We start from the raw sequence: 18272 nt of genomic DNA on the forward strand, positions 1-18272 counted from the left end.
CTAATGTCTTAAATGAATGGAGTATTATAGTCTTAGCGCACTGGATATATAGCCCACAAAGAACCTTTGTAAGCTGATTTTAGCAGTATTTTCTAAGCACTATTGCCAGAAACAAACAAAAAACCCACATATTTTAATATCAATCTTATATTTTAAATGCCACAGCTGTATTTAAAATCTGCTAGTTATAGGAGTTACCACTGTGGTGCCATAGATTAAGAATCTGACTGCATTGGCTCAGGTCCTGTGGAGGCATGGGTTTGATCCCTGCTAGGTGCAGTAGGTTCAGAACCAGTGCCTCCTTCTGCAGCTGCAGTGTACGTCACAGCTATGGCTTAGATTCAGTCCCTGGCTCAGGAAATTCCATATGCTGTGGGTGCGGGAAAATAATAATAATTTATTAATTATTGTTAAAATTATCAAAATAATAAAATCTGCTAGTTATAGCCTTTTAAAGCTTTTCTTATATCTAGATATATCTTCACAATGAAAATTAATATTTCAGTTATGTTTCTCTCCTATTTCTGTCTTCTCATCCCATCCACAAACCTACAGAGTTGAACAACTTCATTCTTAGAAAACTAACGTAGATGCATGCTGTTCAAATTGATAGAACACTCTCACAGCAAAGCTCCATTGAATGTCAGGAATATGTCATGTGCTTGATTCCTTTTTTAGGAGATTTCAAGTCTTTTAAAAAGACTAGTAATACTTTGGATTTATTCCCACACCCAGGAATCTGACTGACACTGTTTAGTAACAAATTTCCAAAATCAGTACTGCTTCACTGAACTGTGAAAATGGCTCTCCTTAAAAATGATTTTTTTGTTTGTTTTTTGTTTTTTAGGGCTGCACCCACGGCATATGGATGTACCCAGGCAAGGAGTTGAATTGGAGCTATAGCTGTCAGCCTACGCCACAGCCATAGCAATGCCAGATCCCAGCCGAGTCTATGACCTACACCACAGCTCAGGGCAACACTGGATCCTTAACCCACTGAGCGAGGCCAGGAATTGAACCCACAACCTCATGGTTCCTAGTCAGATTCGTTTCCCTTATGCCACAACGGGAACTCCTTAAAAATGACTATTTTGGGAGTTCTCTGATGGCTTAGCATGTTAAGGATCTGGCATTGTCACTGTTGTGGCTCAGGTCACTGCTGCGGTGTGGCTTCTTTCCCTGGTCTGAGAACTTTCACATGCCTTGGGAGCAGCCAAAAAATTTTTTTCATTTCGTCTTATCCTAACTTCATTGGCTAGAGTCCTTTTACCCTATAACATTTTTTTTTTTTTTGAGCCATAGTGGTTTTGAGACATCAAACGTCTGAAGCGAAGTCCTGTAGTGACACCCCCACCCACTCTGTAATAATTTTAACAGGGTGTCCTTTTGGTAATTTTTTAAATCTTTGCATTCATGAAAAATAATTCATTTTTGTTATCCAGCGTAACAAACTAAGATTTTTCTGTGGATGCTTATATGAAAACCAGTTACACAGGCTCTTGTATAGAAAAATGGAAAACAAGTGCCCTGGGGAGGTCTTCACTGTGATTATTTTGGAAAGTTGAGACATTCGTGAAAAGGGTGTGGAGAAGCTAACATTGAACACCTGCTATATGTGCCTACCACTATGCGGGACAATTATATTTAATTTCTCTTGAAGCAGTTTCTTGAGAAACTAAATGACTGAGTTCCCCAAAACAACACAAAAGGCATTTAAGGTTGACATGAAAATAGGAATGAGGATATTTTACAAATAAACTCAAATGCAAATGCTTAAATGACTCACCCAAGGTTATGCAACTAGCAAGTTCATCTTGGTAGTATTCCTTTATTGCCAAAGAAATAAAACTATTTTCAGGTGGAAAAGAGAACAGACTTAGAATAGCACGGATGTGTTCAGTCTTGGAGTATGGAGTATAGGTGAAATACCTAGTCCAAATGCTGCTTGCCCTGATTTGGCCTCACATCATTTGTACCATATTGGCAGCTTTGGGGTCCTGAGTTTATTTTCTCACAGTCCTGAAAGCTGGAAGTCCAAAAATCAAGATGCTGGTTCTCTTCCTGCCTTGTGGGTGGCTGCCTTCTTGTTGTGTCCTCACATGGCCTTTCCTTTCTGTGCATGCAGAGAGAAAGCTCTCTGGTGTCTCTTCTCCTCTTATAAGGACACCAGTTCTGATTAGGGCCCCGCCTTTAGGATCTCATTTAATCATAATTACCTGCTTAAAGGCCCTAACTGCAAATACAGTTGCATTGGGGATTGGGGCTTCAGCATATGAATGGGGATGAGGGGGGCACAATTTGGCCCATAACTAATATATTCTCTCCTTACATAGAATTTGTGGCATGAGAAATATGTATTTGGTCTTTGTCCCAGTTCCTGGTACAAAATTCCTCAATCCTTTATAGCTTCCCTAAGTGATGTGATAGGAACATCTTTTTTTGTTCTAATGAGGCAAGCTTTTGTTGGGCCCCTAGATAGCTCCAGGATGGCGACTAGATGCCAAAAATATCAAGACATGGTTAGAGGGTTGGAACTTTCAGCCTCATCCTCCAACCTCTGGGTAGGGGAGTGGGGGTAGAGATTGTTATTCATCAGAAGCCAGCGATGTAATCAATCAAGCCTAAATGATAGAACCTCCATAAACCCCTTAAACAATGACGATTGGAGAGCGTCTAAGTTGGTGAACACATTGAGGTACTGGGAGGATGCTGTGCTTGGGCATGGAAATTCCACACATAACACCTCTTCCCACACCTCCCATGATTCACATAACTCACCTTTGCATCTCTTCCATTTGGCTGTTCCTGAGTTGTATCCTTTATAATAAACTTTATAGCAAGTAGACTGTTTCCAGGTTCCTGAGTTTGTTCTAGAAAGTAATTGAACCTGAACAGAGGGAGTTGAGGGTACTCCTGCTTCCTAGCCAAACATGACCAAAGGGTAGGTATCTAATACGTGAGACTGATATCTGAGGTGAGAGAAGTCTTGGAGAACGAAGCTCTTAAGCCTATGGAGTCTGATGCTAACTGTGTATTTGTGTTTGAATTGAATTATAGGGACACTCACTAGGGACACACCCAGGTCTGGAGAGCTAGGAGATTGATTATTGGTGTGGAAAAAACCAACACATTGGGTGTCAGAAGTAATATGAGTCAAATCAGTTCAGATTAATCTGCTTAGGAGACCAGGTTATAATCACAATATTATTTGGTGAACATACAGTCAAATGTAGATGGCAGTAGTTCCTGCTGTGGTGCAGTAGGTTAAGAATCCAATTTCTGGAGTTCCCCTTTGTGGCTCAGTGGGTGAAGAACCTGACTAGTCTCTGTGAGGATGTGGGTTCGATCCCTGACCTTGCTCGGTGTGTTAAGTAAGGATTAGGAATTGCTGCAAGCTTCAGCATAGATTGCAGGTGCGACTCAGATCTGGCATGGCTGTGGCTGTGATGTAGGCCAGCAGCTGCACCTCCCATTTGATCCCTAGCCTGGGAACTTCCATATATGTGCTGAAGGTATGGTTATAAAAAGAAAAAAAAAAAAACCCAACTGCAGCTGTTTGGGTCACTGTAGAGGTTTGGGTTTGATCCCAGCCCAGCATGGTGGGTTAAAGTGTCAGGCATAGGTCGCAGCCACTCACATTGGATCCCTTGCCTGGGAACTTCCATATGCCGCAAGTGCGGCCATTAAAAACAAAAAAATGTAGATGGCAAAGATAATCAAAGGCCTGTGGTAGTCATGATGCTGTGAGTCCCAAAGACATAAAAATTAGAAGTCTTCTGCACTGTGTTGGAGATATATTTTCTGTTTTTTGTCTTGTTGAATCTCCCTTTCATCATAAAACCAGCCCCCTTGAATTATTGTTTTCTCCTTCAGGTAGTATAGTTAGTATCTTTATAGTTATTGTCCCAGTTTAACATAGGGTACCCCTACTTGATGAGATTTGAGTTGTGCCTTCAACTCTTAAATCACATGTATGGACCGGCTCTTAGATTGAGCTTATTTTCTCTCTTTCAAAATTCGCAGTAAAATAATCTTAAATTTCATTTTGAGATTGGGGATATCTTACCAGTAGGTCGATGTCCTTTCTACTGTTATTGAGACTACCTTGTATCTGGACACCCACATTTGTCACTAACTTGTTCGGTGACATTGTATAAATCACTTTTACCTCTGAGACTCAGTTACTTTATCTGTGAATTGTAGGGTTGGATCAACTTAAGTGCCCTCTAAGATCTCTTCTGTGGTTGTGATGACTTTTACAGAATATTCGTTAACTCTTTCGCATGGGACCATTTTCTACTTTTGAAAGATGACAAGAGATGACATCATTAAAGAGAGAGTGGACAAAAAATTCAGAACGGAGTCTAGGACTAGGCTTTGAAGAACTCTAGGAAGTAGAGCAGTAGGTGCTGTCAGTGGAGTAGCCAGAGAAATAAGAAGAAAAACGGGGGAGAGTATTTCAAGAGAGGAAGTGGTTACTTATGCTCAGTTATGGTATGAGGTTCATTAAGGCGTGTCCATTGGATTTGGTAATGTGGAGGTCATTGGTGACCTTAACAAAAGCAGTTTCTTTTGATTTGTTGAAACAGAGGCATATCGCAATGGATTGATGGATTGAACAGAGATTTGGTGATGAGAAAGTGGAGACTGTGTTTATATAGACAGCTGTTTTGAGAAATAAGTTTATGAAGGACTGAGAAGTGGGAAATGCTGGATAATGCTTGTTTGCTCATGAGAATGATCCAATAAAGGGAAAAGATGACACAGAGAGAGAGAGAACTGAAGGAGCAAAGTCCCTGAGAAGGTGCGTAGGGATGATACACAAAATGTGTAGTGTCCTTTGCTGGTAGAGGACACTGCTCCAGCTGTAAAGAGAGGAAGAATGCCCACATGGCTGAAAATACGGGTAATTTAGTAGGTTCGGTGGTAAAAGATTTGGGGGATTCCCCCTTTGTTTTCTTGATTCCAAGTAAATACCTGAGAGTAAGGAGGGAAAAGTTTGAAGGAAAAAAATAAGGAATGAAATGTGAGAGTTAAAAAAAGAATAGGGAGGTCCCGTCATGTCGTATCAGAAACGAATCCCACTAGGAACCATGAGGTTGCGGGTTCAATTCCTGGCCTCACTCAGTGGATTAAGGGTCCGGCATTACCATGAGCTGTGGTGTAGGTCGCAGACGCGGCTCAGATCTGGCGTGGCTGTGGCTGTGGCGCAGGCCAGCAGCAACAGCTCCACTTAGACCCCGAGCCTGGGAACCTTCATATGCCACGAGTGTGGCCCTAAAAAGCAAAAAAAAAAAAGTATAGGGAAGTTCCCTTGTGGTGCAGTGGTTGAGGATCCAGCATTGTCACAGCAGCGGCGCAGGCTGCAACCGTGGTGTGGGTTCAGTCCCTGGCCTGGTAACTTTCATATGTTGCAGGTGCAGCCAAAAAAAAAAGTATCAGTAGGAATGACATCAATTTGAAGTTTGGATTTGATGTCTCAAATCATAACTCACACGATGGGTACTCGGTAAATATCTGTTGAGAGAATCAGTGAATTTAAAGTGAGTGCAGGGGAAACCAATCCGACTAAGAACCATGAGGTTGCAGGTTGGATCCCAGGCCTTGCTCAGCGGGTCAAGGATCCGTTGTAGCTGTGAGCTGTGGTGTAGGTTGCAGAGGTGGCTTAGATCTGGCATAGCTGTGGCTGTGGCATAGGCCGGCTGCTACAGCTCCGATTAAACTCCTATCCTGGAAACCTCCATATGCCAAGGGTTTGGCCCTAAAAAGACTAAAATAAATTAATTAGTTAATTAAATAAAATAAAGTGGCCATGCAGTTGTGTGATTTTTTTTTTTTTTCTCTCCTGCTATGTTCAGCTGCTCAGTCATTCCATAAGAGTGCAGGTTGTTCCAGGGGCATTGTAGTTTTGCAGATTGTATATAGGATCAAGGAAGATGGGGACAAAAGAATTGAGGATTTATTTATTTATTTTTGCTTTTTAGGGCCAAACCCATGGCATATCAGGTTCCCAGGCCAAGGGTCGAATCTGAGCTACAGCTTCTGGCTACAGTCACAGCCACAGCAATGTGGGATCCGAGCTGTGTCTGTGACCTACATCACAGCTCACAGCAATGCCAGATCCCCAACCCACTGATCAAGGCCAGGGCTCGAACCTGCATCCTCATGGATGCTAGTCAGATTCATTTCTGCTGCACCACAACAGAAACTCCTATTTATTTATGTTTAAGGCTGAACCTGCAGCAAATGGAAGTTCCTAGGCTAGGAGTCGAATCCCAGCTGCAGCTGTTGCCCTATACCACAGCAATGCTGGATGCAGGCCACATCTGTGACCTATGCTGCACCCTGGGACAGCAATTCCTGATCCTTAACCCACTGAGCAAAGCTAGGGATTGAAACTGCATCCTCAGGGAGTCTAGTCAGGTTCTTAACCTGCTGAGCCACAATGGGAACTCCTCAGGATGTTTAAAGGGAATCTTAAAAGACAAGGACATAGGGTAAAATATTTTGGAAAATGGTTAAAATGCAAAAAAATAATTTGTGTTTTTATAAGCTTAACTGTTTAGGATGCAAGTGATTCTTTACAAAGTTTGACTTTATAGTTCTTTTGAGAATGGAAAAGTTTTTCAAGTTATTTTTTAAACTGAATTTATTTTATTTGTACAGAAGTAAACTAATTAAAAGAAAATAACTTAGTTTCTTAGGTTATTTCTTACGAAACAAAATTCCAGACTTTTTTTTTTTTCCTAGAGAGTATTTGGAGTAGGAAATAGGCTGTTTTCTTTTCCAACATATTGTGTAAGAAAACATTATTTGCTCAAATAAAAATTTCTGTTGAAATATCTTTAAACACATCTTTGAATTATTGCATAATATCATTATTATTAAGTAAGAACTTAAATGGACCGAAGTTGTTTTGGATAAAACTCTTCTGTCTCTTAAAGATGATACCATGGGAAAAACTAAAACTGGGGGAATGAGTTTAATTATCAGTGTTTTGCAGAGGGAAAGGTTTAGGATGTTTTCTGCATAACACATATGCTCTTTTGTGCCTTCTTTATCTTTTCACTACAAATTAATTGTTTTTTACTGTGATGTAGGTAAATGGCTGTTCATTTCTAAAATGAATTTCCTACAGAATTTGGCTGAATCTGAGTTCACACAGTTTTAACTATTTACGGAACTTAAGTATGGCTTCAGGTTGAATGATTGGAAGGTGGAAATCTTTAACTCTTTTATAACCATTTTAAGTATCTTCAGTTAATTTTTTGAATAAAACCCAGAAAGCATGATTTATGGAATAAATTTATACTTTGTGAACCTGTTGTGATGCTTTGATCTTACAGATTTTCACAGAATATCATCTTTTTTTTTTTTTTTAAGGGCCCCACCTGTGCCATGTAGAAATTTCCAGACTAGGGGTTAAATCAGAGCTATAGCTGCTGACTATACCACAGCCACAGAAATACTGAATCCAAGCCAAGTCTGTAACCTATACCACAGTTCATGGCAACGCCGGATCGGTAACCCACTGAGCAAGGCCAGGGATCGAACCCACATCTACGTGGATACTAGTCAGGTTTGTTACCGGTGAGCCACAGTGGAAACTCCCTTCATCTCTTTTTTTAAATAATTGCTTATCTTTTGAAAACATTTTCACATAAGTATGATTTGAATTTGCAGAATCAAATTTCACTTTCTGTGGCTCCTCCGAATGTATTGCCCTCTGAGCTCCCATACTTTCTCCTGTGCTTTTTTCCTCCTTATAATCATTATAACTGTATATATTGAGTTCATATAAAAAGGGAGGTGATATATTTTATATACTTTACCTTATTTAATCTTCACAGTAGTAACCATTTAATGTGTGTTATATTATCTCTGTTTTACAAACTAAAGAAACCGATGCTTAAAGAGATTTAGAAACTTGCCCAAGGTCAGAATAGATACTTGTGACGTTCAGGTTTGAATCCAGTTCTTTTGGATTCTAAAACCTGTGTTCTTCCCAAGTTATTTACTATATATCTCTTTCATGGTATTATATTACAATTCAGGTCTTATGCTTATGTGGCTTCCCTACCAGACTATGGCCTTCGGGATAACAAAGATCTTGTCTTGCTCATGTTTATATCTTCAGTGCTCATTACAGACACTGGAACTTTTTAAATGAGTGTTGGATGAAAGACATTGACATTCCTGATGCCGTAGCAATCACGCCTGTGCTATGAAGTAGTTTCTCTGTTATAGACAGTTGCTAGGTTTACTGCTTCACAAACCTCCTACCCTTTTGATGTATTGCTGTGTATAGTTACACACACACCTTCATGCCCAAACACACTCTTTCATCCTTATCAATCCTGCGCAAGTGAGAATTTTTGTTCTCATTTTCGTAGATCCAGAAAATCAAGATTTAGAAAAAAATGAGACTTAAGATCACACAACTAGTTAGTGACAAATCTAGTATGCACATCCAGATTTTAGACTTACGATCTTCTGCTCCCGACTATCCGTCTTTACTAATGGAAACCTATGCTTTATTTCCTGATATAATTATTTGCTTATTGAGAAATGAAGGCAACAAAACAAAGATGTCCACAAATGGATTATGTCTAAAAGAAGAGACCTGTTGGAGTGATGAAAGTTTTAGTCTTTCACTTATTTTCCTCTGTGAGGCATAAATTTTAGGAAGAGTAATTATGGTTAGAATTTTAGTCAAGGAATAAAATAGCTCCAGCTAACAAACTAAAGAAAGATTGAACCCATGACCATATCCTATTCTAATCAGCTGAATATAAGTCTAAAAGGACTCCAGGCACATGCAGAAGACTCAGCATTTAGACCTTATTGAAGTGGTGGTGGCTTTTTGAATAGAAAGATTTATGTTACTAGCACTTGAAAGAATGATACAGGCACAGGTAATCTGGTGTTTTTGTGTAGAATAATTATGTCAGCACAATTTATATGTTGTAATACAGACATTTAAAGTAAACATTTACACTTATTATGAAGTGTACTATAAAGAGTGCATTTATCTTAAACATTTAAAACTTTCATCTTGTACCCATATCATTTTTTTTTTTCAGGAGAATTGTTTCCTAAATAAAATTGATCTTGGATCTGTGTGTCAGCACTTTTGACATGTTTGGTAATATAATCTGTTTTTTTTCCTAATAATGCTGAAAGGACTGAAAAATTGGTAAAATTTGAGTAGATAGTGTATATGATACTAAATTGTGAATTAGACTTTAGGCCTTATATATTATCAGTACTTACTGTATCTATCTGTGGATAAATTGCCTCCAGATTTTAATCTGGAAAACCACTGGAATAACTGTTTGGAAAAAGTATTAAAATGGCTTTTAATACTTCTCCTAGAGTTTCTATAGAAAAAATCGTGATTATAAAAAATAAAATTAAAGCGTAAACACATTATTGAAATATCATGTCAGGTATTACTACCATATAGTTTTTGCATTCAGTTTCATTCAGTCACAGACACAAAGCAGAGGTATGTAACATATCATTGGATTTTATTCTGTTTTATTAGCTCCTGAAGAGTTATTGACCTATGAAATGGCAGAGAATGGAAAAAATTGTGACCAGAGACGTGTAGCAATGAACAAGGAACAATATAACGGAAGCTTCACAGGTGAAATATGGTGGTTTGGAGGGAAAAAATATATGGGTTTAAGTGATACCATTTTCATTGGAATAAAATAGGAGTATATCTGATATTTATTATCTTTTATTAATAAAATACTATCTTATATATAATATGATACATAAAATTCTAATAAATCTTATAAAAGATTGTTTCACCTACATAGGAAATTAGATTATGGCTATATAAGGGCCTGTAAAGTGATTTTTCACAGTGATATTGGAAGCACCCTGACCATAGTCACATCAGCAGTGTTCTAGATACAGGATTATTATTTTTTAATTTTGTGGTGTGGTAAATATTTTTTTACTTTGTTGGGTACTCAGTTTTATCATGCTATTTTGTAATGTTAAAATTAGAATATAGGTAGAGTTCCTGCTGTGGCAGAGTGGGTTAAGAACAAGACTGCAGTGGCTTGGGTCACTTTAGAGGCATGGGTTCAGTCCCTGGCCCAGCACAGTGGGTTAAAGTATTTGGCATTGCCACAGGCTGCAGCAGCTATGGCCCAGATTCAGTCCCTGGCCCAGGAACTTCTATATGCCACAGATGTGGCCATAAAATTAAAATAAATTTTTTTTAAAAGTAGATTATTGTGAGTTCTCTTGTAGTGTTCCAGGTTAAGGATCTGGTGTTGTCTCTGCAGTGGCTTGAGTTGCCGCTGTGGCACAGGTTCAGTCCCTGGCCCAGGAACTTCCACATGCCACAGGCACAGCCAGAGAAAGAGAGAGGGAGAAAATTTTTTTTCTATTGGAAGAACTGCAGGCTCTCTGAGTAGTAGTTTCCATTTATTTGTTTTGATCATTACATTGCCTTGCGGAATATATTTTGTAGCACCTATTTACTTTTGGGTTACTTTAATTATTAATACATTTTACATCCTTTCACCAAGAGTTTCAGGATTCAGAACTAGGCATTGCATCTATCCTAGTCTCTTCCCATTGAGAGCTTTTGCGTGTTATTTTTTCTTTCCTTTCTTTCAACAAGCACATACATTTATGTACTGTTCCACTATTGCCTACCCCCTTGGAGTTTAAAAGTAATGTTAGTACACTTGGGCTTAAATATCCTAGAGATTGTATGTGATGAACTTATCCTTTATTATGGCTGCTTAATATTCCATTGTATGAGTTTCATATTTTAATCATTCCTCTGTCCGTAACATTTGTTTATAATTTTTAACTAGAACAAATTACAAGGCATTGAATAAACTTGTACAAAAGTATTTCCCCTTACACCTAGTCATTCTTAGAAATGAAATTTCTGGGTGACAGGGTATATGCCTTTATAATTTTGAGAGATGATGCTGAGAGAGTTATTATTACCAATGATAACTAACCTTAATTGCACATGTACATACATATATTAACTCATTTAATCTTTACAAGACCCTGAAGAGTAAGTACTATTTTTATCTTCACTTTAGAGAAAAGGAAACTGAGGCATAGAAAAGTTAACTGGAGTTCTCTTCTTGGCTCAGTGGTTAATGAACCTGACTAGGATCCATGAGGACATGGGTTCCATCCCTGGTCTTGCCCAGTGGGTTAAGGATCCAGCATTGCCATGAGCTGTGGTGTAGGTCGCAAACGTGGCTCAGATCTGGCGTTGCTGTGGCTGTGGCATAGATGGGCAGCTATAGCCCCGATTCAACCCCTAGCCCAGGAACCTCCATATGCCACGGGTTCGGCCCTAAAAAAGTGAAAAAAAAAAGAAAAAAGAAAAGTTAACTAACTTGCCCAAGTTCACGTGACTAGTAGGTGGCAAAGCCAGGATTTGGAACCAAGTAGTTTGCCTTCATGTTTTGAGTGCTAAACCACTCCATTCCACAATATGATACTAAATTACCCTTCGTAGAAAGTGAGATAATTTTTTTTTTGTCTTTTGTCTTTTTTGTTGTTGTTGCTGTTGTTGTTGCTATTTCTTGGGCTGCTCCCGCGGCATATGGAAGTTCCCAGGCTAGGGGTCCAATCGGAGCTGTAGCCACCGGCCTACGCCAGAGCCACAGCAACGCGGGATCCGAGCCCGTCTGCAACCTACACCACAGCTCACGGCAACGCCGGATCGTTAACCCACTGAGCAAGGGCAGGGACCGAACCCGCAACCTCATGGTTCCTAGTCGGATTCGTTAACCACTGCGCCACGACGGGAACTCCAGAAAGTGAGATAATTTAGAATTCAGTAATGTACAATAAGAGAACCTTGTGTCCTGACAATAAAATAATTCCAAAAATAATGTTAAGAGTAGAGCAGTACCTAGCCTAGACTTGTCACAATGTGCACAGTATTGTTTTTTTTTTAAAGTTTATATGCAGTCCTTAGTGTGTGAGGTGGAGGGTAGGTAAATTTTGAAAGTGATTGGACAAAGTGAGCATTCTCTTTTAACTTCTGCACTAATGTTTTTCAGACCCCTCTTCGGTGAATGAAAAGAAAAGGAGGGATCGAGAAGAAAGGCAGAATATTGTCCTGTGGAGACAGCCACTCATTACCTTGCAGTATTTTTCTCTGGAAACCTTAGTAATCTTGAAGGAATGGACCTCAAAGTAAAGAGTCTTCCATTACCTTTTATATAAACCTTACTTACTAATTAAGTCTTCAGCAGTCTCCTACTCCTTGCAGTCTGCTCTGTCAAAATGGATTAATTTAGAATGTTATAGGGACATATTTATTTTCTATGTGTAGTTTGAAGAAAAACAGATTAAGGAAACATATTGCTGTTTGATCATTGGGTTATTACAGTTGACCGTTGTCTCAGGTTGAATCTTTTATGCAGAGGTGAACACTGAAAACAAAAATTTTTTCCCCTGGCTCTACCTTCAGGAGAAGTCAGGCCCGTGTACATGAGATAGACTGATTCTTTAGTAGGTCAGAGTTCAGGATAGGTGGTACTTTTACTGGTAGTTTTAGCCAATGAAAAAGGGCTCTGCCATGGAAATTGTATTCTGTTGTTAAATTTAATACTTGTGAGGAGTTCTGTCATGGTGCAGCAGAAACGAATTCAGCTAGGAACCACGAGGTGGCAGGTTCGATACCTGGCCTCGCTCAGTGGGTTAAGGATCTGGAGTTGCCGTGAGCTGTAGTGTAGGTTGCAGATGTGGCTTGGATCTGGCATTGCTGTGGCTGTAGCATAGGCCAGCAGCTGTAGCTCTGATTAGACCCCTAGCCTGGGACCCTCCATATTTCACAGGTGTGGCACTAAAAAGAAAAAAAAAGAAAAAAAAAAGTGCTCATAAGCTCTGTTTCAGATATCACAAAAGAGCAAGTCGAACTTTTACTTGCCTCAGTCACTTTATGCTTTACCTTTCCAAGTTATCTATAATACCACCTTACATTTTTATTGTACTTAACAATTTATAAAACATTTTGTAACATTTTCTAGTTCATTTAATCCTTATAGCAATTCCACAAAGAAGGTAAAACAAACACATGATCATTATGATTTTCAAAACAAGAAACAGAATCAGACTGGTTGAATGTCTTACTCAAAGTGCACTGTTTAAGGGACTCCAATCCAGGTCCTCTGCCTAAAGGCCAATGCTCTTTCCATTATATTATAATGCCTGTCTCAGCTAGAAGCTGGGTGGATATAAGATTGATCTTTGGGTGAGGAAAAGGCTACAGTGGGGCCTTTCTAAGAAATTAGATTCTATACCCATGTATCTTCTCTTGATCCCCTTTTGCACCCTAAGAGACCTAATATTTAAGGACAAAAGAGCTCAATCCAGAAAGAACTGCTTCTATAGCTGAGCTAAATAACCTAACTGCTTCAACAGGAAATGTTTTGAGTGTGACAAATCCCGAAAATGTGACTGTGACATAGTTCTTTTTTTAAATTTGCTTTTAAGATTATGGCATCGTCAAAGCGTTGTGGTGTCTTTTTTACTGCTGCTTGCTGTGCTTATAGCTACGTATTATGTCGAAGGAGCACATCAACAGGTAAGAGGGTCGGCACTTCTGTTTCTATTCTTGTACCCTCTCTAATCCCATACATTTTCCAAATGGGATGGTTGTGGGTTTCATTGATTTTTTTTTTAATTTATCTCATTATTGGTATCTTTCTTCTTCTTCTTCTTTAATGGTTGCACCCATGGCATTTGGAAGTTCCTGGGCCAGAGATCGAATCAAAGCCACGGCAGTGCCCTATACTGCAACAGCAGCAATACCAGATAGATCCTTTAACCCACTGCGCAGAGCCAGGGATTGAACCTGCACCTCCCCAGTAACCTGAGCCACTGCAGTTGGATTCATAACCCACTTCATCACAGTGGGAATTCCCATAACTGGTATTTTAATGTCTCATTTAAAAATATTCTTGGAGTTTGTGTCATGGCTCAGTGGTAACAAACCCAACTAGTTATCCATGAGGACATGGGTTTGATTCCAGGCCTCACTCAGTGGGTTAAGGATCCAGTGTAGCTGTGAGCTATGGTGTAGGTCGCAGATGTGGCTCAGATCTGCCATTGCTATGGCTCTAGTGTAGGCTAGCAGCTATAGCTCTGATCCAACCCCTAGCCTGGGAACTTCCATATGCCATGGGTGTGGCCTTTAAGAAAAAGAAAAAAAATATATATATATTCTTATAGTTGTTAATGGCTGCTCAGCATTTATATTTGTTTTGTTTGTTTGTTTTTGTATTTTTTTGGTCTTTATAGGGCTGCACCCACGGCACATGGAAGTTCCCAGGCCAGGGGTCCAGTTGGAGCTGCAGCCGCCAGCCTACACCACAGACACAGAAACATAGGATCCGAGCCGTGTCTGCAACTTACACCACAGCCCACGGCAACGCTGGATCCTCAGCCCACTGAGCGAGGCTCAGGGATTGAACCCGCAACCTCATGGTTCCTAGTCGGATTTGTTTCCACTGTGCCACAACAGGAACTCCAGCATTTTTATTTGGTATATATCATTCCCTTTTACCTTTAAGGAATTTTTTCTTTTTTTTTTTTTTTTGGTTGCACCCTTGGCACATGGAAGTTCCTGGGTTAGGGATTGAACCTGCGCTGTAGTGGTGACCTGAGCCACAGCACTGACAATGCTGGACCCTTAACCCACTAGGCCACCAGGGAACTCCATCCTTTAACGATTTTAATGTAACTTTCCTGACTGTATTTAATCAAAGCAACATGAATCCTTTAATCACTGTCAAAGTGAAGTAAGAAAGAGAAAGACATATCATATGATATCACTTATATCTGGAATCTAATTTACAACACAAATGAACCTATCTACAGAAAAGAAACAAACTCATGGACATAGAGAACAGACTTGTGGTTGCCAAGGGGGGAGAGAAGGGAGTGAGATGGACTGGGAGTTTGGGGTTGGTAGATGCAAACTGTTACATTTGGAGTGGATAAGTAATGAGATTCTGCTGTATAGCACAGGGAACTATATCTAATCACTTGTGATGGAACATGATGGAGGATAACATGAGAAAAAAAGAATGTGTATAAGTATATAACTGGGTCACTTTGCTGTACAGCAGAAATTGGAAGAACATTAAATCAACTATAATTTTTAAAAGTTTTTAAAAAGCAACATGAATCCTTTAATCACTACCAAAGTCTTCATATATTCTGTAACACACTCCCCTGATCCATCCAAACTGATATACTCATCCTAGATTGAATGTTAGGTTTTAGATGTATTAAATGGGGAGTTTACTTTCGTATAGTCTGTAAGTATAGTATAAAGTAAGGGAAAATAGGGAGTTCCCGTCGTGGCGCAGTGGTTAACGAATCCGACTAGGAACCATGAGGTTGCGGGTTCGGTCCCTGCCCTTGCTCAGTGGGTTAAAGATTGGCGTTGCCGTGAGCTGTGGTGTAGGTTGCAGACGCGGCTCGGATCCTGCATTGCTGTGGCTGTGGTGTAGGCCGGTGGCTACAGCTCCGATTCGACCCCTAGCCTGGGAACCTCCATATGCCGCAGGAGCGGCCCAAGAAATAGCAAAAAAAAGACAAAAAAAATAAAAAATAAAAAAAATAATAAAGTAAGGGAAAATAGGACATTCTGTTATTAACTTTTGTTGAAATGGCGAAATGTTAATGTATTCTAATGGGAAATAATTCTAAATAATATTTTGTATTTTAGAGTGGTTTACCTCTAAATGCATCAAAATGTTAATGGTGATTATCTCTGGGGAGTGGAGGTTATGAGTGATCATTATTTTTTACTTTATGCTTTTATGCATAACTTATCTGTAATAAACATTACTTTTAAAATTAGAAAACAATGTCATTAAAAACAAAGGGGGACAACAGTTTACTCCTAATCTCAAATAAATTTTTGTAGTTTTAAATGCATTTCTGTTAAGTATTTTAAAGTATTTAAAATTTAAAATTAAAATGTAATTTTAAAGTATTTATCAGTGCGTGCAGGGAACTAGTTTAGTGAATTTACTCTCCAGTGTGAGAATCTAGACTCTAAAGTCTGAAATTCTTCTAAGTCCGTATCCCAGTGGACCTTAGTTTGCTCTTGAAGCATATTGGTCTTAGATATACAAAAATAATTTTATTACCCTTCGTTTCTTTCTTTTCTCTCTCTCTCTTTCTTTCCTTCCTTCCTTTTTTTTTTTTGCTGCTCCTGCAGCATGGAAAAATTCCTAGGCCAGGGATTGAACCCAAGCCATAGCAGTGACAATGTCCAATCCTTAATTACGAGGCTACCAGGGAACCCTGGTAGCCTCGTAGTTAAGGATTGTGGCTCAACGGGAACAGTGGTGTCTTGGGAGTGCTGAGACACAGGTTCGATCCCCAGCCTGGCACAGTGGGTTAAAGATCTGGCATTGCCTCAGCTGTAGCTTAGGTTGCAACTGTGGCTTGGATCTGATACCTGGCCCAGGAACTCCGTATGCTTCGGAGTAGCCAAAAAGAAAACAAACAAACAAGGTATTTGTAAATTTTAGGTATCTTTAAAGTTTTTATTTTCATAGTTACCAGTAATTTTCATTTTCCCTAAATGTCATTGTAATTATAGGACTTTAAAAATGTAGAAATGAGCTGTATTCCAATTAGATGATATTTTTTTTGCCATTTCTGCTACCACATATTAGCGGTACATGGCCTCTTTTACAAGCTTTTAATCTTATTACCTCCTTCCTGTTGGAAGCTCAGTTGGTTTGTTTTATTTTTATTGTCATTGATAAAAACTACATTTATGTTTAAGAATTCTGATTTTGTTTTTTTTCACTTCATTTCTTGTTTTTCAGTATGTGCAACGTATAGAGAAACAGTTTCTTTTGTATGCCTACTGGATAGGCTTAGGAATTTTGTCTTCTGTTGGGCTTGGAACAGGGCTGCACACCTTTCTGCTTTATCTGGTAAGAATAACTTTTCATAAGTGAAATTGAAAGAGATTGTTTTCATTGGTGCTTTCACTTCAAAGGCTAAAATTCTGAGATTTTTACTTAATTACCTCTGTGTTTTATATGAATTCTAATCCTCAAGGAGTGATTTAAGTTGTTTTGGAATTCTGTTTTGTTTTTCCTTATGGGTTGAGAATTTAAAAAGAGAAGGGATGAAAAACCCTTAGGCAGATAAGATTATTTACTTAATTCAGCTAGGAAATGTTTTTTTCCTGCCAGATTTTGGAATAATGGTTCTCTTGCTTTTGCAGAGAAGTTATTTAAATAGTTGAAGTTATTTAAATATACAAAATTCCACATAAGGCTTAGAATTAATTTAGACAGTTTATTTTCTCTGTTACTCAGAAAATGAGAAATGGTGACTTCCCTCGTATCTTCAAATACCATGGACACTCTTAAATAGTTATTTTGGTATTCTTAGTGAATGTAGTTGATAAGTATTATGTATGTAGAAGTAATGCTTTCTTAAACCCCCCCCCCCTTTTTTTTTTTTGGTCTTTTTAGTGCCACATTTGTGGCATATGGAGGTTCCCAGGCTAAGTTTAAAATCGGAGGTGCAGCTCCAGACCTACAACACAGCCATAGCAATGCCAGATCAACCTACCTCACAGCTCATGGCAACTCCACTGAGCAAGGCCAGGAATCAGACCTGCGTCCTCATGGATACTAGTTGGATCATTACCACTAAGCCACAAGGGGAACTCCTAAACCCTTTTAGATCAAAGTATAAAATGTACCCTTCCAAAAAATACTTTTTACTTAGTTGAAATTAGATAGAAGATAGGTTTTCCTTTGAACATTGACAAATATACTGAAATAATAGCAGAGCCAATTATTGCTGGTAATGACAATTAGAGGATGCCAAGCAAGACATCTAGGCACAGAACTTACATAGGCTCTGTTAGGGTCATGTAAGTGGGGAGTTGAGGAATGAATGCCTCATTAAATTTTATGCCCTTAGATACCTCTCTTACTTTCACTGTATTCCTGTCTCTGGATAATGTATTGAAAACAATTTCATATCTGAAAACAGCTTGATCTTGATGAGGAAAAATAGGTGAAAAGTCACAGCAGTACTAATTGCTGAATAAAGCTCAACAGTATGAACACTTCTAATCACCGAGCTTCAGTGAAGTCATTTCTGAAGCAAGTATGATAAATATTAAGAAATGAGGAGTTCCCGTCGTGGCGCAGTGGTTGACGAATCCGACTAGGGACCATGAGGTTGCAGGTTCGGTCCCTGCCCTTGCTCAGTGG

General features: G+C 39.0%; 1 protein-coding gene across 3 annotated transcripts in view; it reads left to right on the top strand.

Annotated features, from left to right (window-relative positions):
- The window catches only part of VMP1 (vacuole membrane protein 1), a 134210-nt gene that overhangs the window by 10626 nt on the left and 105312 nt on the right, over positions 1-18272 (top strand). For 2 of the 3 annotated variants that reach the window (XM_047757384.1, XM_047757385.1), the window contains exons 2-5: positions 9548-9649; positions 12063-12198; positions 13501-13591; positions 16860-16970. In XM_047757384.1, coding sequence (XP_047613340.1) covers positions 9574-9649; positions 12063-12198; positions 13501-13591; positions 16860-16970 — 414 coding nt within the window. In that variant the 5' untranslated portion in view covers positions 9548-9573. Of the gene's footprint in view, positions 1-9083; positions 9146-9547; positions 9650-12062; positions 12199-13500; positions 13592-16859; positions 16971-18272 lie in introns of all 3 variants that reach the window. The other variant, XM_047757386.1, reaches the window with a different exon arrangement.

This window comes from Phacochoerus africanus, chromosome 14, assembly GCF_016906955.1.
Source record: "Phacochoerus africanus isolate WHEZ1 chromosome 14, ROS_Pafr_v1, whole genome shotgun sequence".
Classification (NCBI taxonomy): domain Eukaryota; kingdom Metazoa; phylum Chordata; class Mammalia; order Artiodactyla; family Suidae; genus Phacochoerus; species Phacochoerus africanus.